This window comes from Podarcis gaigeae, assembly GCF_964106915.1.
Source record: "Podarcis gaigeae genome assembly, chromosome: 5".
In the NCBI taxonomy this organism is placed as follows: domain Eukaryota; kingdom Metazoa; phylum Chordata; class Lepidosauria; order Squamata; family Lacertidae; genus Podarcis; species Podarcis gaigeae.
Window position 1 is genome coordinate 72641719 of NC_139681.1, and position 22746 is coordinate 72664464.

At 39.7% G+C, this 22746-nt stretch overlaps 1 protein-coding gene across 1 annotated transcript; it reads left to right on the forward strand.

Moving 5' to 3' along the window:
- Positions 1-4: 4 nt before the first annotated feature.
- Positions 5-22499, forward strand: DAW1 (dynein assembly factor with WD repeats 1). Its single transcript, XM_083738699.1, has 13 exons — positions 5-227; positions 2920-2992; positions 5508-5652; positions 9341-9399; positions 9974-10096; positions 10249-10348; positions 10900-11007; positions 12347-12453; positions 15501-15603; positions 16955-17069; positions 18150-18226; positions 20776-20938; positions 22054-22499. Exons 1-13 carry the CDS (start codon positions 188-190, stop codon positions 22086-22088), a joined length of 1248 nt encoding a protein of 415 aa, XP_083594825.1. The 5' UTR covers positions 5-187; the 3' UTR covers positions 22089-22499.
- Positions 22500-22746: the final 247 nt, after the last annotated feature.

Here is a 22746-nt window from a genome sequence, read left to right on the forward strand (position 1 = left end):
CGCACAATGCACCCCCCTCGACCCCCGCTAGTCAGCCCTGTGAGGGCGGAGCCGGAGTAGCTGCGGGCGGCAGAGGAGAGGGGGCGGGGGTAGTCCCGGGCCGCGCGTGCGCGCTGCGGAGAGCGTCGGTTTGTCTGGTTCCTATGACAACGGCGCCGGCTTGGAGGCCTCGGCCGCCCGGGACGAGATGAAGCTGAAGCGGTTCTTGCTGCGATATTACCCGCCGGGTGCGGAATGGGGGCAGGGCAAGGCAGTGTGAGGGGTCAATGTTAAAGATGGGGAGCGGGGGAATGACGACGGGGAAGCCTTACGTGCGGCGGGCAAGCGTGGGCGATTGAAAGGAGGGGATGGTGGAGTCGGGGAAGAAAGGGTTAACATATATAACATATAACATTGAGCCCCGGAACCCATTTGCTCAGCAGGTCTGTTGAATGGAAAAGAAGCTCCGTTGCGTTCCGTCTTCAGTGAGAGCTTGTTCCGTAGTAGGTTTAATGCGTTGAACATATTGCATGGACTGGCAGTGCTTCTAAAGAAGCAAGCAAGCAAGCAAAATCGATAAGTGAGCACAGGATTGCAGCCTCGACCATGAAATGTGAAATAACAACAACAATAGAAACATAGTTTATCTGAGGTTGCGCAGAGTGCCTTTTCCTTAACTCTTAAGTAACCATGCCTACTCTTTTGGGGGAAACTTGTTTCAAACATGTTCTTGTGCTTTTTAGAAATTAAATTAATAGTTAATGGGGAATCAAAGGCAAACGCAGGAAGGGTTTCAAAAAGAAAAGTCACTTGCAAGTGCTCAAAGATGGAACTTACCCCGTTGAAATGCACTTTTGTGTATGAGTCCCCCACACTGAAGATGTACCGGAATAATGCACAATGAGGGCCAGAGTGGTGTCATGGTTAAGAGTGCTAGTTTATTATATCCAGGTGCAAATCCCAACTCATGTTTGCTGCATTCAGTGTTGTGGAGAAATGATGCAATGTAAATGTCATAAATAAAATAACTGGGCCCTATTTGTCTGACCCTTTCTATCTGTGACAGCTTTATCTTGTGGTTGCCTAGGATGACATTTAGATAGTTCTGATAGATAGTTACATTGACCACTCTGCTGAAGTCAGTGCATAGACTTTTGACATTTAATAGTTGTGGAGTTTTAACTAAAAGTACCTTACGGTAACCAATATAACTTTAGCGTATGACAGGCAGTAGGAACACAAAGTACTTGGCTCATGGTTGTGCACCATGGGTAGATAAAAAGCCATAGCTGCTGTCAGCTGAAATGATTTATTACTTATGAATTGATGTATGAGGTGACTTGAAGAAAAGCTGCATTCTACTAAATCCCTAGTGTTACAAACATTTGTGTAATGTTGACAATTCAGCCATAAGCCAAATAATGGTATACTGTATATCATACTGTTTCCTATAGGGAACAACAGACTAATATCAAAGCATTAGTCTAATACAGAATCCACAAATTATTTGTAACTGGTTTACCACAGAATGCAATAAAGGTAATGTGGCAGTCACTTTGCTTCTATGTATATCTCAGTTGTTATATATATTAGACAGGGTGTCATATTTTGCAGATTTACTTTTATATTTGGAAGATCTCAAACTGGTAAATTAAGTTGGTGAAGTAGCTTCTGCTTTTCTATACTATCAGTTGTTTGGGCTATGATCCTACAGTAACCTGAAAGTATCAGTTACAGATAGGTAGCCGTGTTGGTCTGCCATAGTCAAAACAAAAAAAATTCCTTCCAGTAGCACCTTAAAGACCAACTAAGTTAGTTCTTGGTATGAGCTTTCGTGTGCATGCACACTTCTTCAGATACCAAAGTATCAGTCTTAGATGGCCATGACCATCTAAGGGCAAGCTTTGAATTCCCAGGTCAATTATTCAGACCAGCAAATAGCCATTTAAAGTGTTTGAGCCTTTGCCATGGACAAACACAAGTGGGCTTATACAAGCTACTGTAACTCAACTGTAGCAGGAACCACACTGGTATTCCTAAAAGAAGCATTTCTGTTTCAGGGGCATCACATATTGAACCACTTAATTTTGTCGCTGGAAAACTGGATTCTTTTACTAACTAGAGTTTCTCCTGTGTTGTGTATAGTTACATGTACATGAATTGTATCTGTAACATCATTAGTGAGAGAGTTACAACTATCACCCCCTATTTTACAAAGCCTTTAAATTTTTTATGTTTCATTCACCTTAGCAAGGTTGGTCTACCTTTTTCTTTAAAAACAAAAACAAAACACTAGCAAAGCTTCCTCCTTCATCTACAGCAGCACTTCTGCTATTTCCCGGGCCGTTTTCCTGTTCTTATTTTTTATCTTATGCCAGAGAATTCCATAAGTTAATGATGTGGTGTTTTATCGGATGATCCAGAGTTCTGTGTGTATCATGAATAATTACATTGGTTATAAGAGTCAGTATTTATTTTTTCTATGTGAAGACTAGCTGAAGTTCAAAAGAGCTGCTTCAGTGACTGGGAATCCTTTGCACATTGTGGGACATCTGAGAAGATGTAGGATTGTGTGGGCTTGTACATGGACAGTGGAATTTTGGGCATTTCCCCTTTGAACAGGAAATCCTCAAGCCATATCACAACACACTTCACATTTGAAAAGCAGCTTGTCATGTGGAATGGGGGTGCCTTTGAAGACCATAAGTTCAAAGAGCCTTTAGCATATGCATCCAGTTTCACAGTTCTTTGGCCCCTGACCTGTGTCTTACCATGTGTCATTATAGAAAATGACAAGATGTCTGCCTGATTCTGCTCCCTTATATGGTTTACGTTAGATGTGTTGCTACTGAAATCAATAGGATTTTTTTTTTGTACTGTGTGCCATCAGAACCTAGCTTGATACTGAATTAATAATTGTCTTGTTTTGCTTCTTCAAAGGAATTATTTTGGAATATGTTCAAGGTGGGGAAGTGAAAACCAAATCTATAGATTTACTGGATCTCAGTGCTGCGTGAGTATTATATTTTGCTGGATATTGACACAGAACAACTTTACTGATATATACAAATCTGCTAAACAGCTAAGAAATGTATTGCAGTGTTTTTGGTCATATTGAATAAGACAATCATGCTGTCAAATCATCCTCTTCCAAGTACAGACATTTAAGATTGAGGTGTTAGTGCCCAATCCTGTCTCCTATGGCATATCTAGCAATATGGCTGCTACTTTCAATGAAAACTTCATAGGGTTGAAAATTCAGGGGTGTGTGGTTTCCATTTCACAACTGATGAAGTTACAGCATTTTTGGAAAGGGCTGTAGCCTTTCATAGAGAAGGTCCCAGGTTTAATCCCTGGCACCTCCGTGTGAGGTTGGGAGGGACTCTGTCTGAAACTCTGAAAACTTCTGCCAGTCAGCATAGAAAATACTGAGCTAGATGGATGAATGATCTTACTCAGTGTAAGGCAGCTTCCTATGTTCTAAAACATAGTATTCCCACAATGGAATATATGTGAGTAACAAATATAAGATGCATTTCATGCCTTGTAAGAAGATCTCCAGCATTCATAAAGTGTATCTGAATTAGACATATAAAGATATATATTGGCTTTGGTCTTCATATTTGTTGTAAACCTCTCTTGCACACCTCTGCCTTGATTACTTGATGTGCACTGGCAGGAGCATGCAAAAGGCGTCTTTCAAAGCCACGATTAAGACTTGATCCTGGGACCTTTCCTGGGCTAAATTGAATATGTCAAAGAAATGTTTCAGAAAACAGACATTGGGTTAGATTTAGATTAATTATGCTGAAGTCCCCTTGAAATAATTGGAATAAGGTTGTCATGATGGCTAGCTTTAAGTCCTATATTTATTTCAGTGGAACTAAAGCATTCAGTGGAACTAAACTTTCCATCTGGATCCAACTCAGCATCTTATATGTAATATACTTTTGCTAGCATACCTAACAAATGTAGTCCTTGAGCATGTCAGTGACCTGTATGGAAAACATACTGGACAAATTCAATTTGTTCAATGGATGTTATTGCCTAGTGGAACATACATCCTTCACCATTGAGACTATCCTTACGGAAATCCTTCACAAACAGGATCTAGTTTTGTAAACTGTATATTTGTTCCCTGTGATGCTGCTGTGCTTTTAACATACCAAAAGCTTTGAGGTTATTTTTAGAATATTTATTTTTTTAGCTTAAAGAGAAATTTAACTCCTTACCTCCCATGGCTAACCCTGAGAAACACAATGCCAAAGTAAACTTTTTAAGACTATGTGATATTTTTTGACAAATTAGCATGTTGTTTGAAGTTAAAACAAAAAACAGGTATGAGTGCTGTCACTGAGGTTATTTAAATTCAAGCAACAGAGTAGAGCTGACCACTTGTTATTAAACCTGCATGAACAAGTCACTATTGTTGTTGTATAGTTGTTTAGTCGTGTCCGACTCTTCGTGACCCCATGGACCAGAGCACGCCACTAGGAACAAGTCACTAGGAAAGACCTAAACATACAGAATATTCAAAATTAATCACATTCAAGTAGAAAACATTAAAATTGTAAATAAAATGACTGAAAATGGGAAACCTGTCTTATACTTAAAAGATGCAAGGCCTAACCTAGAAAAAAAAACTTTTACAATTGGTGTGGATTATGTTAGTAGCTGACCCTGGACTTGGGTATTTCTAGGTGAACTCAGGAATTTCCAGTGGCTGTCTACTTTTTATGGGGGGGGGGGCCAAGAAATTTTGTATCTATCTTCCTGACTGATGTGTGTGTCAGAATATGAGAGCAACGCAGCTGCAAACTGATAGCTTGTTTACATCACATGATGTGACTAGCTGCGGGAAAGAATGTTCCCGGAAGTTCACGGGCTTCTCAGAGCTTTGTGAAGAGTGTAATATGAAACCTTCCTGTTGCGTATGTAAAGGAAGTTTGACTCTCTTGCTAGAAGAAGTCTGAACTGATTGGACATGTTTTCTGTAGTGCTGTAAAGTCAGAAATAAACAAGATGTAAATAGACTCTCTGACTATCTCCTTTTCCCTTGCTGGGATGCAAGAAGGGAGGGGGTGTGCATTTCCCACGCTGGGAAATGTCACCTATCAAAATCTCCCTGGTCTGTCCGGGATGTCAGCCAGAGGAAGATTACCGGTAAACAAGCTCCGAGACCAGCCACTCCGGAGGGGGCTTGTTTTCCAACAGTGTGCTCTGAGGCTTCTGTGACATAGTCCAATCCTCTATGTGTTTATTCAGAAGTAAGTCCCATAGAGTTCAATGTAAATAAATGTACATCTGTTTTTATGGAAAGATAAGAAAAATACATCTGTGAAGACCCACAGGTACGCTGCCCCTATTCTGGAGGATAATCTCTGTGGTTGGCACATGGGAAAATATCAAAATGACTCCCCTTCCCCCTTTCATCCTGGTTGACAAAAGCAACAGAAGGATTTTATTTTCTCTTAACTTCAGGAGATGAAAATTGTATTTTAATATCTTTAAACATTATTCTACTTTAGTACAGATGTAGAAGCCTTAGTAGCCGATATAAGAAAGGCAGAACCTCTCATCACAGCATCACGTAAAGACCAGGTTGTACATTTAATACTGCGACTACAAGAGAAGCTAGGACAACAGGTGGACCACAAATTCTATCTTTTTAAGGTAAGAGCCATGAGACAATTTCTGATACTTGCTTTCAGTTATGTAAATACACAGAAACTAGAGGTTTTAAATGGCTGTTGGTTAAACTGTCCTGCTCTCAGATCATTGTGAGAGCTGGCAGAAATGGAGCCAAAACAGGGTTGCTGAGAAAGGAGATATCAGCCTGCTTATGCTGCATAAACAGATGTTTGCTGTAGACCCTCACACAATCCAGTGAGCATGCTCTGTAGCCATGGAATGTTATGGGAGGATAATAGAAACTAGGTTGTAGGGATGGAATGGAGTATTCTGGAGGAGGACAGGACTGGCTGGCACGCTTTTAAGGATACACAGCAACATTTCATTGCAGGTTTTAGTTGTTTATTTGAATATGGACTCTAAGGATCATGTTAGAGTATACTGAAGCAGCTTATGAGTGAGGAACGTAGTTATTTACATGTTGGTGATTCCTGTGTTTGGATAAGCAGGCCTGAGCTGGTTGTGTCCCACTTCCCCAGAGAATGCCAGTTAGCAATGTATTGTGGCTTGCCTCGAGTTCAATTTCTGCTGCTCCTGGCTGGCAGAAGAAGCAGGTTTATCAAGCTCCTAGTGGAGGTTGGTGCCTCCCAGGTTGTGCAGCCCTAGTCCACAGACTCTGTAAAGGCACAAGTAGAAGCAAGTGGTAACTTGTGAGTGGGGTGAAGGCAGTGGTGTCCTCCCAGTGGTGACAATAAACTTATTGGGCCATTTCGGCTAGTTTGGAGCTCTCCCAGCCTCACTGCCATTGCCTTGATGACTACAGCACTGCCACTGTCTCTGCGCCCCATGAGCCACTGCTCAGGGGAAATGTCATATGGAAGGCAAAGCCTGAGTGCAGTGGTTTTGGGCTTTTTACCTAATATTCTGTTCTGACAACAGATCACATGAATATATTAATTCTCACACAGTTCCAAGTCTGTGACTGCACATTGTTTTTAACTGTTTTTATAATGGGATTTTAAATTGTTGCACCCCACCCTGAGACCTGCTGATGAAGGGCAGGTAATACATTTAATAACAACCACAACTCCTGTGGGTGGTAGAATTGGGGGTGTTTTGTCTGTTGTCAGTTTCAGTAGCTTTTCCACAAGCTGCAGTACCTTTTTCACAGTGCCAGATGGCAGTGTTGAGTTACCTAACCAGCAAGTTAATTGCTGCTGATTTTCAGAAAGAGGATTTCAGCCAGAGCCTAGCCCTCTCCAGAGAGCTCACTCATCACTCCCTTGGTTATCTCTGCTGAAAGAGACTGGCACTGGGAGCTGACCAATACATACAAGTAGCCGAGCATGTTGGAAAATAAGTTGCAGTGCTTGATGCATATATCCTTGCTGCATTATGTGGTTAAGTGGCTGGTTTGCAATCAGCACAGGCTCTCTGAAAGCTATATTTGTATGGCAGGGTGGGAGGGAAATCATAGGAAGACTATATGAAGGGATGGTCCCTGTGTAGAATAGCTGTGTGGAAAAAATTGATTTAAATATGAACCAGAGCTATTACTGATGTCCCTTCCTCATCTGCATTTGATGTCAAAGAGTGTGGATAGATCTCTTAAGAACAGCACACTACCTTCCATCTAGCAGCATGAGGTTTATCTACACATGAGGATCTTTGTCTCTTCTAGAGCGCCAGCTGACAGACAGTCTGTTGCTGAAATTTGGGGATATGATGGTTTTAAAGAACAGCACAACACTGAACTCAAGCTGTTAGTCAATGTTTGGGAGAGGCTTTCTTTTTTGCTGATTCTTTCATGGCCCCCCTTTTCCCCAAGCAGTGAAAAGTGATCTGTATCCTTTGGATAGCAATATAAGGCTGTTTTCTGCTTCTGAACAGGGTGCAGCTGCAGGGTGGGGTGGGGAATCTGTTGCGAAGGTTGAGCTGCTCCATGTTGCAGACCAGTAAAAAGCTGTTTGTGGAAAGATAGCAGTGAGTTTGACTGTTGATGAAAATATGTCAAATTAGGTACACTCACAAAACATCTCATGCATGCTTGAGAATATGTTCTGTCTTTCTACCCAGATCAACAGATCCAATGTTGGTGCAATCTGCTGTTGATAATATGTATAAGGAAGCGGTATCTCTCACATTCTCTCACTATTTGTGCTCGACTTTAAGAATTTTTAAGTGCTTTCATACAGTTGGCCTCAGAAATAGTTTTTCTTTCTAGTCATTGTCTTAACACCAGCTCCTTGAATACTGGCTTATTTTTATTTTTGAAAAGGTGATTACACTAATGTAATGTCATTGCAGTGCTCCACACTTTCACGTTGTTAATCTGACTGCTGTTTTGTTATTTTTAAAAAATAATAAGTTGAATTCAGCTGGTTCATGACCCCACAGACAGGCTACTTCATAATTCCAAATCTATATCCCCTTCTTTTGTTTTGTCAAAGTCAGGCATTGTAGATAAATCTTTTAAGAGTTATACAGTACCTTCCACTAATTCACCTAGAGGCATGGATCCAGTTCTGACAGTTGAGCTTTGAATATCTGAGTTTTTAATAGAAGAAGAAGAGTTTGGATTTGATATCCCGCCTTTCACTCCCTTTAAGGAGTCTCAAAGCGGCTAACATTCTCCTTTCCCTTCCTCCCCCACAACAAACACTCTGTGAGGTGAGTGGGGCTGAGAGACTTCAAAGAAGTGTGACTGGCCCAAGGTCACCCAGCAGCTGCAGGTGGAGGAGCGGAGACGCGAACCCGGTTCCCCAGGATTACGAGACTACCGCTCTTAACCACTACACCACACTTTGGGAGAAGGAATAATGGATATGTACCTGTATAGTTAATTACTCAAAGATTTGTTATAAGAAAGTTACAGAAAAAACTGACTTTACCTGAATTGGGACAAAGCAGGGATGAGGAATCCAGAGCCATCAGTGTGCTTCTTTCCTTTGTACAGCATGCTACATTCTAGCCATGTAATAACAGGTTTCTGTATCCACACATACATCTGTTAATCCTTCACCCAGGCAGACAAGAAGCATTATCTCAGCGAGGCAAAGCACCCAAGGCTACAGATCAGGGCTGTTGATCAGGGGAAGGGGTGAGGCCTGGTGAGAGTCCTGAGGGTGAGATAGAAAGATCTGGACGGCTGCATTTGGCCCACCAGGTCTGAGCATTCCCATCCTTGGTGCTGCTGGTAGTGATTTTCTTGTGCAGTAATAAAAACTGCACAAATCTATTGAGTGTGAGGAATAATTAGGGGTATGCAGAGTGTAATTGGAAAGAGGACTAGTGTTGCATTTCCACTTCATAGCACATTGCAGTTGCCAGCAACACCTCCTAAATGAAGACACAGAGTTGGTGTAAGCCTGTACCTTTCTTTGCAGTTTCCTGGGTGATAAAGTTTTTTTTTGTTGGTGGTAGTGTTCCCAGCATAGTAGCAAGCTGTCGTAACATAACTTAATAGGAGTTTGAATGTGTCATGGATACAACATGCTGCTGTAGCATAAGGTTTGAATCCAAATGGGCCCATTCTTTCCAAACCGCTGAGTTCAATAGGAAAAGTAAATGTATCCTTAAAACAACACTACTGAGATTAATGTGACTTAAAAGTGCTTAACTTTAGTTTAGCCATTCCCATCAATTAAAATAATATTTAAGTATTTAGATTTGTGAAGGCAAATACCTAGGAATGTAAAGAAAATTATATTACCTTTATTTTCTATTTCAGGTACTCCGGGCTCATATATTGCCACTGACTAATGTTGCCTTTAACAAATCAGGTTCTTGGTAAGTTTGGGTGTTTAAATTCAAACCATGCATGATCTACCAAGGCTTATCTAAATATAAACTGAATACTGTATAGTATTTTACAGTCTATAATTTCCTCTGCTGAGATTCTGGTTCAAAAAAGAGTTATTAAGATAATTAGTAGGATTGGAAATGCCAAAATCCAACATATTTAATTAACAATTCTTATTTTGTAAAATAAAAAAACAGCAAAATGACAGTGGAAAATGTAAGATAGCTCTTGTTTTGCCTCCCTCCCCTTGTATTAAATCCTCAGTTGTTCTCCTTATATTCTTCTTGTCTGGTCTTTGATCCTTCATCAAATCAACTGAGAAAAGTGAAAGGGGATGGGGAGCAGGGGAAATACGTAAATTACAACAAAAACCCAACATGTTTTTAAAAATATCATTAATTGAGAGGAACTTAGAAGCAGTAGAGTCAATTCACAAGAAGTTGTATTTTTTCTGATCCCTCTGAGATGTTTTAGCAATGTAGTCAGCAGTGGCTTAAATTGTGGGGTGAGGAATAGGGAAGAAATGTTTCTTAAACCTTCCATTCTTCTTGTCCGCTCTAGTTTTATCACTGGAAGCTATGACAGAACATGCAAACTTTGGGACACTGCTTCAGGAGAAGAGTTACGTTCTCTGGAAGGACATAGGAATGTCGTCTATGCAATTGCTTTCAATAATCCCTATGGGTATGCAACTTTTCAGAATCTTTGATCTTTAAAGCCCTAGATGGCCTCAGCACATTATTTCTTTGGTACTCTACATCCAAATCATTTTAATTTTTCTCTGTAAATCGTTTTTTACTTTCCCCTTGTCCTCTGTTTCATTATTTAAAATTTAGTGACAAGATTGCGACTGGATCATTTGACAAGACCTGCAAATTATGGAGTTTAGACACAGGAAAGTGCTATTACACCTTTAGGGGACACACAGCAGAAATAGTGAGTACAGGAGCTTTGGAATAATCATCACTATATATGGAACAATCTAATTCTTAAAAACCACTTTAAAGTTAAGTGTTGTTTTCTCTGTTATTCTCAGTGAAACTATGCTAACAAGTGTCACAATACATACTACTATTCTCAAAAAAATCTGGGACAATAATTTGTACCTACTTAAGTGAAGATATGAAGCAGTGGTAGCTCCATGTTTGCTGTAACATATTTTTCCTGATTCTGTGGCATCATTACAAGGTAGAATGGGCTGCTTTATTACCGTAATCTTCCTCCACATGGTCTAATTGTGAGAGTAAAATTCCTTCCTGTACCCCAAGAAAAATATTCCAAGCAATCGAATGAGTGAATGTTTATTACTAGCTATGATCCTATGGCTGTCATGTTTTATTTTACAGGCCTATAAACACTCAATGGGGCAATGACTAGAAACAGTTACTGTCACGCTCTAACATATTGTGACTGTGACCAGTACCTAGGAGAACAGAAAATCCAAGAATTTCTAATAAAGGTTTTCCTTCTCTCTCTTTTTCTAACAGGTGTGCTTGTCATTTAATCTTCAAAGTACATTGGTTGCTACTGGAAGTATGGATACCACAGCTAAATTATGGGACATACAGACTGGAGAAGAAGTAGTCAGATTAACAGTGGGTTGCAGCTCTTAATAGCAATTTCACAAATAAACACCCAAGTCATCACTAATAAAAGAGCAGTTCTTAATTAAAAGAGCAGTTCTTAATTATCATTTGCAAAATTCAGAGACGAGAATTTATGCAGAACTCTTAGCTTATGTAGCTAAATAATGCATTAAGCAAACATAAAGGAAGACTGAAAGCTGTGATACTAATTAAAAACCATTAAATCTTAAGTGCAGAGCAATCCTATGCATATTTATTTCAAAATCCTACTGTGTTCCGTGGGGCTTCCTCCCAACTAAGTGTGAATAGGATTGCAGCCTAAATAACATACTTTTTCCAGATTCTGTGGCTTTACTACTACAAGGTAGAATGACCTGCTTTATTAATTAAAATGGACTGGTAATATTCTTTGAAACCTCTCCTGCACTCAAAGGCACTGTATAATTGCTTTCAGATCTATTATTACCTGGGATTACAAATAAAGGGGTTATAATATACCCTGTAAGATTGAAGAGAGCTCTCTTAATAATATCACAAATACATGTAGACAGGTATTGCTATTTGCTGTTTTTAAAAATCTGCACAAACTTTGGATAATGGTGTATTTCTATCACTGCAATATACTCAATTTTTAAAATTTCATTTTTCTTCTGCCTTTTCTTCAAGGAGGTCAGGGAAATATTTAAAAATATATAACAACTTTGTAAGGTAGGCTAGTGTTGAGAGACAGTAACTGACCCAGGGTCACTGAGTGAGATTCATGATTTGAATGTGACGATTTGAACCCAGATATCAGTGTTATTTAATTAACCTTCCCACAAAGAAATCAGAATGAATGCTCAGTATAATAGCTGACTGTCTAACCTCCATGAAAGCAACTGAGACTGAATGCTCAATAAGCAGCTTGTCTAGAAGTGACCCAGGACCTTACATTACATGATACTTTGCCCATCCAGACTGGGATTTTCTATGTTCTTTTTTGAATCTTTGGGGGGGGGGGGAAGGTTTTTTGAATAAAACATAAAGTTGTATGTTTACAGACAACTGGAAGGATTTTTTTTCAGGATCGCTTTCCATAAAATAATAGTAACAAAGAAAACAAAACATTAAAGAATCATTAAAGTTTGTACATCTTTATAAATCCTAGATCAGGCATAGGCAGACTCGGCCCTCCAGATGTTTTGGGACTATAACTCCCATCATCCCTAGCTAACAGGACCAGCGGTCAAGGATGATGGGAGTTGTGGTCCCAAAACATCTGGAGGGCCGAGTTTGCCTATGCCTGTCCTAGATTATTTCTACATAAAGATCTTTGTTTAAACTTTAAACCTTCTTTTTATAACTTCAGGGGCACTCTGCAGAGATTATTGCATTATCATTTAATACTACAGGAGACAGAATCATCACCGGTTCTTTTGACCATACAGTTGCAGTGTGGGATGTTGGCACGGGCAGGTACTATTTTAAATCTTGTTTTATTTCATGCTTTTAACTCATAAAATAGTTCTATACAGGCTCTAAGAGTTGTTCAAATTATAAATCTGCCTTTATTTGTTCGTATTTAATACATTTCAAGCAACAATAAGCTTCTAGAAACCAGGAAGATGAAAATTAGGCATATTGCTTCTCTGCGATTCTTCCTACCGACAGTTCAAAGTTCCATCTGCCAGAGAGCTAAGATAATAGTTCTTTGTGTTGGCAAGTTATATAGGATATTATAGCAGAGCAGCGGAGGATATATATTGTGATATTAATCTTAGACCTTTGTTTCTTCACCTGGGAGGCTTGCATTGAATAATCATGACATGAGCTTTCTTATATTGAATTAGACCAATGGTCCATCAAACCCAAATATGACTAGCAGGTGCTATGCAAAGTCTGCAAAGAGACCACCCCTAGCCTTCATGGGAAACTATGGGTGTATTCAATATCATGAAACTAATGCATCTGAATAACATTTTGTCAAACTGATACAGTGGAAACAATAAAAGCCTTATGATGATCAGCAATAACTTATATGAGCCCGGAATAACATTCATTTCCCATCTTAAGTTATCGTTGAAGGGTCAATATAATTATAAATACATGATATGAATTAAATAGTGTAATTGGTTTGTGAACATTAATATAATTTTTATTTTTGAAATTACCACAAGCAAATAGGAATTCCCCCCCCCTTCAGAATATTTGCTTTTGTGATGTTTTCATTTGGTGCAACCATTAATTAAGGTGTCTCTATGTTGCTCAGTCCCAGCTCCTGCCAACCTAGTAGTTCGAAAGCACGTCAAAGTGCAAGTAGATAAATAGGTACTGCTCCGGCAGGAAGGTAAACAGCATTTCCGTGTGCTGCTCTGGTTCGCCAGAAGCGGCTTAGTCATGCTGGCCACATGACCCGGAAGCTGTCTGTGGACAAACGCCGACTCCCTCGGCCTGTAAAGCGAGATGAGAGCTGCAACCTCAGAGTCGTTCGCGACTGAACTTAACAGTCAGGGGTCCCTTTACCCTTTACCTTTATGTGCAGTCTAAGAAGGACCACAAGTTACACGTATTATATAAGGGAACACCCATGAATGGTTGTATAGGTTATAAAGCACTGAACCATAGGAAACACATGAATACACATGTTAAAGATTGATTGTGTACACACATAAACACAAAAACATGGATGCATGAGAGAGTGGTATGACTGCAGTGGTATTCATTAATGGTTTCTTGAATTGCAGTGATGACTATTCTGTGACCCCAAAAGCACACTGATTTACATTCTCTGCAGTATACATACTCATTAAGGTTTTCTAGGGTTTAACCTATAGGATCTAAAATGGTTATTGACAACTAATTTTCACACTTTCTTCAAAGTGAAATATATATTAGCCTGCCCTCAGTGGGTCCGGTAGATGGAACTGCCCACCTGTGAATCACCTGGCATCAAAATGATATCAGGTGAAGCATTTTTCTTTGCCCATGTGGCTTCAAAACTCTCTTTAATGTATTTATATGGAGAACAATATAGTGGGCTATAAAACCAGCACCCTAGAGTTCTTTTGTGCTGTAGCAACAGGTTGGCATCTGTCTGTCTCGGAGACAAAGGAGAAGTGTACTATTGGGGGTGGTTAATTTGTTGGAAGGTTGCAGCGCCTGCTGTAGCTGTAGGAACAGGAGAGACCCGTTTTTGTTGAAGGCGTCTGGTTGTGCTGATGCAGATGCACCACCTCGTTTTTTCTCCTCACTCCTCCCAGCAGTCATTCCTCCTCTGCTCACTGCTATGGATACCCCACCTCAGTGTCTGTCTCATCATCTGCAAGGAGTTCCCACACAGCGGAGCTGATGCTGTCCCTCTTCATGTCACATTTGAAGACATCTTTGCAACACAGAATTGGTCTGCCAACAGGAGTGAACTATTATTGCCCTGTGACTTTATATGTTCTGCCTGTGTAATTGTCCACTCTTGATTATCTATGAGATAACCAGTAATACTTGAATTAGACTTTTTGTCTTGTTTTGCAACTGAATTGTATCTAGGTTGAAAAATACTATTTCTCAACATGCAGTGGACAGGTGCTAGGGAGTCATAACCAGCTGAGACTCCCAGATGTGTACCCACCATGTGTCCTTGTGTATTATATGGGTACAAATGTGCACTGGATAATTTTCTGATGCTAATTCTAATTACAGTAGTTGGCATCAGAAAATTTCTAGTTTGCATTGGAAAATCCTCCGATGCCCTAGAGAGTGATCTAATTTAGCATGCTTATTTTACTTGTGTTTAGTAACCAAATGCAAAGCTTTGAAACTGTCAACTGCCTAATATTGTATTTGCAGTTGGCATCCAATCACTTACAAACATTTTTTTGTGCTTATGTGTGGGAAGATTAAGCACTGGAAAAATTTCCTTAACAATTTCCACAGAAAATTGTGTTAATCAGATCTGAGGCTTCTGAAGATTTACGTAGACTTGCACGTGTAGGTCAAATTGTAATACAAAGGCTGCAATCCTATGTATATTTATTTGGGAGGACAGCTCATTGAACTGTGACTTGGACTTGCCGATCAGAGGGTCAGTGGTTCGAATCCCTGCGACGGGGTGAGCTCCTGTTGCTCGGTCCCTGCTCCTGCCAACCAAGCAGTTCGAAAGCACGTCAAAGTGCAAGTAGATAAATAGGTAGTGCTTCAGCAGGAAGGTAAACGGTGTTTCCGTGCGCTGCTCTGGTTCGCCAGAAGCAGCTTAGTCATGCTGGTCACATGACCCAGAAGCTGTATGCCGGCTCCCTCGGCCAATAAAGCGAGATGAGCGCTGCAACTCCAGAGTCAGCCATGACTGGACCTAATGGTCAGGGGTCCCTTTACCTTTAAGCATACATAGGATTGCACTGCAAATGACTGGGGAAACATTAAAGATTTAACCTGTAGCATTTTGTCTATTTCTTTTTATAGATGCCCTTTGCATAATACATTTATATTTGAATCAACCATATAACATGTTTTTTATTCTCTCCTGGTAGGAGGATGCATACTTTAATAGGCCATCGTGCAGAAATAAGTAGTGCACAGTTCAACTGGGACTGCACTCTTATAATCACTGGATCAATGGACAAAACCTGCATGGTAAGATACTTGGATCCCTATTAACCTGATTTATTGCTGTCAGTAGTATACAAAAAATAATCATAGTATTGACTAACCCAGTGTTTCCCAACCTTGGGCCTCCAGCTGTTTTTGAACTACAATTCCCATCATCCCTGACCACTGGTCTTGCTAGCTAGGGATGATGGGAGTTGTAGGCCAAAAACATCTGGAGGCCCAAGGTTGGGAAACACTGGACTAACCCATACATTTGTAGGTCTGAATCCAGGAATACATTCTTCTTGGCCTGCATGAAGGCATGTGGGGAAAATTAGCTTTCCCCCAGAGCAGGTACAGAATAAAGGTGTAGGTTTACTCTTACATATCTTTAAAATAATAGACAAAGGGCATATACACACTGCCTGATAATATGCATTCAGTGCTGGTTGCAGAAAACCAGAATATTTCATTTGGAGCAAAAACAAAATTAGTTAAATGTGATCCACTTTGCCTAAACCAAAACGATCTCAACTCACCAGGCTCTTAGCAGGATTCCTTGTTCACAAGTAGGCCTTTCTTCCTTGAAGCCTTCCTCTCAAACTCTCCAGAATCTCTGCGTCTCACCTGAGATCTGCTTGGTGAACCCACCTCTTGGCTATCCACCTGCTTATATAGCTTCTCCCTGTCTGTCATTTGATCCCTCCAGATCTGGGCTGCAGGAACAAGGAAGCTGGGAGCTTTTAATTTTCCCACCCCTAGAGACAGGTGTGCAGTTAGTCACATCAGCAATGGTGGACCCTATGCCTTGATAGTTTATTAGTCCTGGGGCACCAGCTAAGACTCCACATTAACCCTATACTTCCCAAATGAGCAGACAGGTAAAAAGATGCATTCTCATTTTATAGACAAACAGTCCAGGACAGTAAAGTCCAATTCCTTTACATTCCGTCTTTCTAAAAAAAGCCCCAAAGCTTATCTCTAAAAATGCCCCACCAGTTCATTTGCAATATCACACTTCAAAAGAAAGAAATACAGAAAATAAGAGGAACACTATAGGCTAGCCTGGTTTAGGGAAGAAACACCAACATTTATTGACTTCTGGGGAGTTATTTTTTCTTTTCTTTTCTAGCCTTTATTGGCATAAGAGTTGAATCTGTGAATAAGCTGCTAGCATGGAAATCAATTCCAGGAGATATCTGGCTTGTGCTGGTAACACGTCAAGCAAAATATTTGTTAACCTTGCTTTCTGCCAAATCTGTGTGCTCATATGAAAGAACGAATAGTGATTGACTAGCTACACAGGCCACAAGCAGTTCAGTCAAATAAATAAAGAAGCTGATTTGGGTTCCCTGTCATTATTTGCCTGCAATTTTGTTTTCTGTCCACATTGCAGTTGTGGAATGCGCTGACTGGCAAGCGTGTGGCAACATTAACAGGCCACGACGATGAAGTATTAGACGTTTGCTTTGATTACACTGGCCAGCGTATTGCAACTGCCTCAGCTGATGGTAGGTGAAATTGATTTTTTTTATTAAAATGTCTTCATCCCGTGTCAGCTGATTTGAAGAGCATCTCTTGAGGGGTAACATGGCAACTCCCAGTAGCTCCTTCTGTGCATCATGGATGACTCCACATGAGGGCAAAGAAAGAATCCTCTAAGAGAGGAACTCTGGTGAGGTGAATGCTTGTTCTGGAAACTGGCTAAGTTTTCTAATACAGCCAATCTTGTGGAAAACCTCCATAATAACACCAAGGAATGATTATATCCATATAGTGAGACATTTTTTATGTGTTATGTGATGTGCTCTTTGGCAGCTTTCTCACAGGGCTGTGATATTTAACTCAGTCTTCTGCCCCAAGCTATCTCATATATCGGATCTGTCTAATGAGTCTAGAAGCTTCCAAACCATTTTCGTATGAGTGCCGCCTTCTCATAAGACCATGCAATTTTAACCTGCTTTCAGTGACCACCACAGAACATCAAAAGTGTATAGTGAAAGAGTATGCATAGCAATAGTAGCTACTCCCATATAGGGATGGGGACAAATTCAATTCAGTTTACATTTCAAGGCAAACCCACCTAATTTGTACTTTCCCAAACAATACAAGTATGTAAACACAGCCATCTTTCAAAATTTGAACTCTGAATTTTGCAGTGCAGATGTCCAACCAAAATGCATATACTAAAGTGTACATATAAAAACATATTTTATTGAAAATAATATTACGTTATATCAGTGAATATATTTTTGCAAAAATGCATTATATTAGGGGAAATTGTATACAAAAATGTGTATATTAGGATATATTTGAAAAGGCTGATGAATTTTCATGAGAACTTTAAAAAAATCTGCCAACTGATACTGAAACATTGAGAACTGTACTTAAGATTTGAAAAATGAGAAACTTAAGGGAAACAAAAATTGACAGATTCACCCATCCCTACTCTAAATCAGTGGGCTTTGAGTTGCAGCCAGTCATTTCTAACATTTGCCTTCTCTGGTTCCTGACAAAATTGCAGATGTGTTTAAGCACAACAGGTAAAAATGCCTATACTAAACTCATGATTGTTTTGTTTTCTACTGAAGGATCAGCAAGAGTTTATGATGCAGAAACAAAAAAATGTATATCAAAACTTGAAGGCCACGGAGGAGAAATTTCAAAGGTGACTGTTGTTTTATTTCTCTGTACTGCTGGTAAAAAAATTGAAAATATTTGCATAAATGTATATATATATGTTAAAGACAGATGCTTAAGTTGTTCTTAAATCCATACTGCATGAGCAAGACGAAGGCAGCCCATACATATGTTTCCTGATTTATGGCAGTGTTGTTGGCTAGATACTCTGTTTTGTCATCTAAATTTTGGAGAGCAGTGACAGGTTCAGTATCTGTTTGGATGATTAAAGGAAATATTAGTGTCTGTGTGATGAAATTTGGCAGCACTGTGATATGATGAATCTAATATAGCAAGGATAAAATTATATTTGCAGATTAAAATTTCCAATTTCTTTTTTAGTTCCAAAAGCTTCAAGAGTAGTAGTAATTATAGTTATTTTACATAAAATAAATAAACATTGTAGATTCAATAAGAAAGGAAGAATTGCTACTGATTCTATAACTTTTTTAAAAAGCAGAAAGCTATTCAAATAGAATACAAAACGGTTTCCATGTAAGGTTTTGGAATGCCTGTCTTTGGATTTTCCTTCCTTCTTTTTAAAGTTATTTCTGTGAGTTTCCTAAGGAAATAACAGTTCTACATCCCACAATTTTATATGTACTTCATTAATGTTGCCCATTTGTTGTGCACATATGAAATGACAAATGTCATGATTCAGCTATCAGATGTGCCCCTAAATTGAGAGGCAGAAATAGGTAGAGGTTAAAGGACTGCTTTCAAGAATCAGTTCATGTGGCTCATGAATCTATGCACTAAAGAAATGCACTAAGGCCTTTGGGGGCCTGCAAGGAACCTCCAGAGTAACATTTGGATTTAAACTGACCTATTTGGTAAAGGAGAGAAAAGGGCAGGAATTATTGAATAAAGGTGCAGGTGGATAAGAAAGAATTTTAAATTTTTGGAATATTGATTTCAAACATGAGGCTAGTCGCTAATTGAATATTAACATCACAATTATATTTGGCTACTGAACTCCTCATTGCATATGTGACTAGTTAACTGTAATTCATTATTCTCTCCATTGCTCACCTGGTGCCTTCGCAGCATATCTTTAGGCTCCAAGCAAAATCATTTTCTATAACCAGACCTTTGGCTGAATATTCTATGGCTTTTTAAATGTGTTTGTGGGACAGGGGTTCTTGGTTTGTTTTTGTTTCTGTTTTTATCATGTATTTTGTGTTTTTATCTAGTATTTTTGTGTTGTGAACTGTCCTGTGATTTTCAGATGAAGGGTGGAATACAAATTTGACAAATAAATCCTAAATAATCCCAGAGTTATTATCTTGAGGTGGCAATTCCTTTCTACCTGAGCAAGCTCCTTGATTACTGTCTTGGATCACTTTAAGTCATTGTGCTGGCTTGTGGAACTGAGAATAACAATAGCAATTCTGCTGTTGTTTCTTTGGGAATGTTTCATAAGTTACTATTTAGTTCTCAGAAATGGAATCCCAAATATAAAATATGGTATAGCTTTATAATTTTTGAAAGGCTCGTGTTTAGCATTAAAACCGCAGTTTATTCACAGAAGCCACCCATGATTGAGCCACTTTGTGAATATTTATCTACTTGGAATCAAGTACTTCACAGTGTTTCACAGGATAAAGTATTTGCATGGACAGGCGGAGTCCCCAGATCCCGCGCTGTCCGACTCAAGACAACGTGCTATGGGATTAAATTGGCCACAACTTTATTAAATTTCAAATGTAGGTAGACCTTGGCTCAGGCATTGGGCATTCTCCCTCCCCAGTCCCCAGCTGGCGACCTAGGGAGCATCAGGGTTATCCAGTGTGTGGGGGGGATGGGCCGGCTCTGGAGAACATATGTTCAAGCAGAGATAGCCGTCCCCGTAACCCTGCCGCTGCAGGGGAGAGCAATGACGACCTTTCGGCGTACGGTCAAAGCCTCCCTTCAGAAAACCCCTTTAACTGGGAACCCTGGTATCGCCACCGCAAAGAGGAAGATGGACAAAAGGATTCCGCCCAAGGCCTGATACCGCCAAAGTTGTGACGTTTTGCTACAGGAAAGGCGAAACCTGCCAATGCAGGGAAATTCCTTTCTGGCCCTTTAACAGCGACCTTAACGTAGCAGCGGCCTGGTCTCCTTGGCAACTCTTCCCCCAGGTGGGATTGGACAACTGACTGAGGTAGGCGGAGACCTCCAGGTATCCCACCTGAGGGAAGGCAAAGCCAAGCCTATGCTGTTGGAGCCGCTCCAGATCTAGGGGCTGCACGCGTCCACGCAAAGGGCACCCCCCGTTTTAAGCGGGGAGCGGTCATTCACAGGATAATGTGTGACATGACCCTTGTTTTAAGATGAAAGACAGAAAAGCTCCTTGCTTTGGAGGGTTTATTATTGACCAGCCCACTCCAGCCTCTGAATCTACCTGTGTAGACAGAAACGAAGACAAAATATATTCAGGGGCTGTTGTCCCAGCCACTGCAAACCTGCGTGAACCATGGTGGACAAGCTTTAAGATTAGTAATGCCACTTCCTTGCCACTTTAAAAAATAATTCTTGTTTCTTTGTTTTTAAAAGATCTGTTTCAATCCTCAAGGCAGTCGCATTCTTACAGCCAGCTCAGATAAGACAGCTCGGCTTTGGGAGCCTCAGACAGGACAATGCATTCAAATACTAGAAGGCCACACTGATGAAATATTTTCGTGTGCTTTCAATTACAAGGGCAATATAATCATTACAGGTAACTAACAGCTATATTGAAAATTGTCCTTCTACTTGTTTATGCTAAAGTGATGTCAAATAAGGACAGTTTCCTGGTTTCTGTTGTCATGCCTCATTCAGTCCAATTCCGTTGAAAACTTGGAACAAACAGTTATTTCTGTAGCATATTGCTTTTCCACACTTAGTTGAATTGTTTCAAAACGGTGTGCTGGCCTAGAGAAGTTGGTTAAGTAAGTAGAGTGGGGTGGGGGAATGGGACAGCCATTGAACAAGAAGTTTCAATAGATATGGCTCCACTTTTTAAACTTTTCACTGGGAGGATGCATTAAGGCAACCTGCAAATTTGAACAGCTAAATACATTTTCCTGTGCTATATACATTTTATTTGCTAGTATCTCATTGATTCCAGTGGTGCTTTCCTCTTTCATCAGTGGAGGTGTTTTTCCAACATTGCAATAAGCGGGGAATGGGGGCATAGAAGCCTTTTCTACAGCATTTCAACACAACTAGTTTAGAATTTGTTCAAAAGTTAGGTTGGCAATTCTTAGATGCTGGTCTCGTATTCACTGGAAGATACTGATATGTAGGTTGCAATCTGTGTTGGCACCTTTTTCCTGATAGAAGCTCTATGCCTTTAACAACAGCATTGCAGACATCATGGGATGCACAGAGATTTAGTGATGAGAAAAGGTGCACCTTTTGAATGTATGCCTGTTGGGTTCCTATTAAAAGCCCAGAACACATGAAACTGCCTTATGCTCAGTAGTTCTGTCTTTTCTAAAACTAAGTGCCTCTCCAATATCTCAAGCATGGAAATTTCTCAGTCTTCCTACCTGAGAATTTTTTTGATCTAGAGATATTTGGGCTTCAACTTGGGACGTTCTATATACAAAGCATGTGTTCTATTCCTGTGCAGTTGGCTCATTCTTTCAAAGGAGAGAAGTTTGCAAAGTGTCATTTGCTAAACTCTAATTCATTCAACTGTGTCAGAGTTGGAAGACAAGATTGCCAATGAATTTGAGAACGAGGGGTGTATTTGAAATATCTCCTGCCCCAAATAACAGGAAGCTGTAGTTTTATATTATAGATATATGAATGACATTTGAAATGTTAATCTGTTACTTTTCTTTCTAGGTAGCAAGGATAATACATGTAGGATATGGCGCTAATTGAGGACAATCTGTGACCCAACTTCCCAGTGGCTTTTATATGAGGAGCTTATTATACAGGCAATAACTACTAAGCCCTTCAAAAACCTGTTTTCTGTTTTTGCCTTTTTAAAAATGTTACTGAAGTAGACTTATTTCCTGGACTCATGAAATTAGCAATGTTAGCTAGTTATGTGATAGGTTCTACTCTAATAGCATTGATACATGTGTTAGTGACTTAGTTGCGACAAGTGGCATTGTTTTCTTTGTAATGGTTTTTAGGCCAGTTGGGTGGGGAAAAGGGGGGGGGGGAAGCACCGTAATCTTATTAGCAATGCATTGCCTTCCTTACTTGAATGCCTCTCCATTTGGTTGGATAATTTTTACTATGCTTAATTTTTATTTAATAAAAATATTTAAAACACTATAAAAGTCCAGCTCTTTATGTAGTATTAACAGTTGAGCATATATTAAAACTGTCTATTCAAGTATTGTCTGAAACCTCTGAAGAAAGTGCTTATTAAAACTTTTTTTAAAAAAAATTAAAAAGCTGCCATATAGCTCTACATTTACTCATCATTTTTTTTAAAAAAACAACTTATTACATTTTGGATTTATAGTCTCTTCCATCTTGAAGCCTTAGAGTGACCAACAATATATTAAAAAACCGTATCTGAAA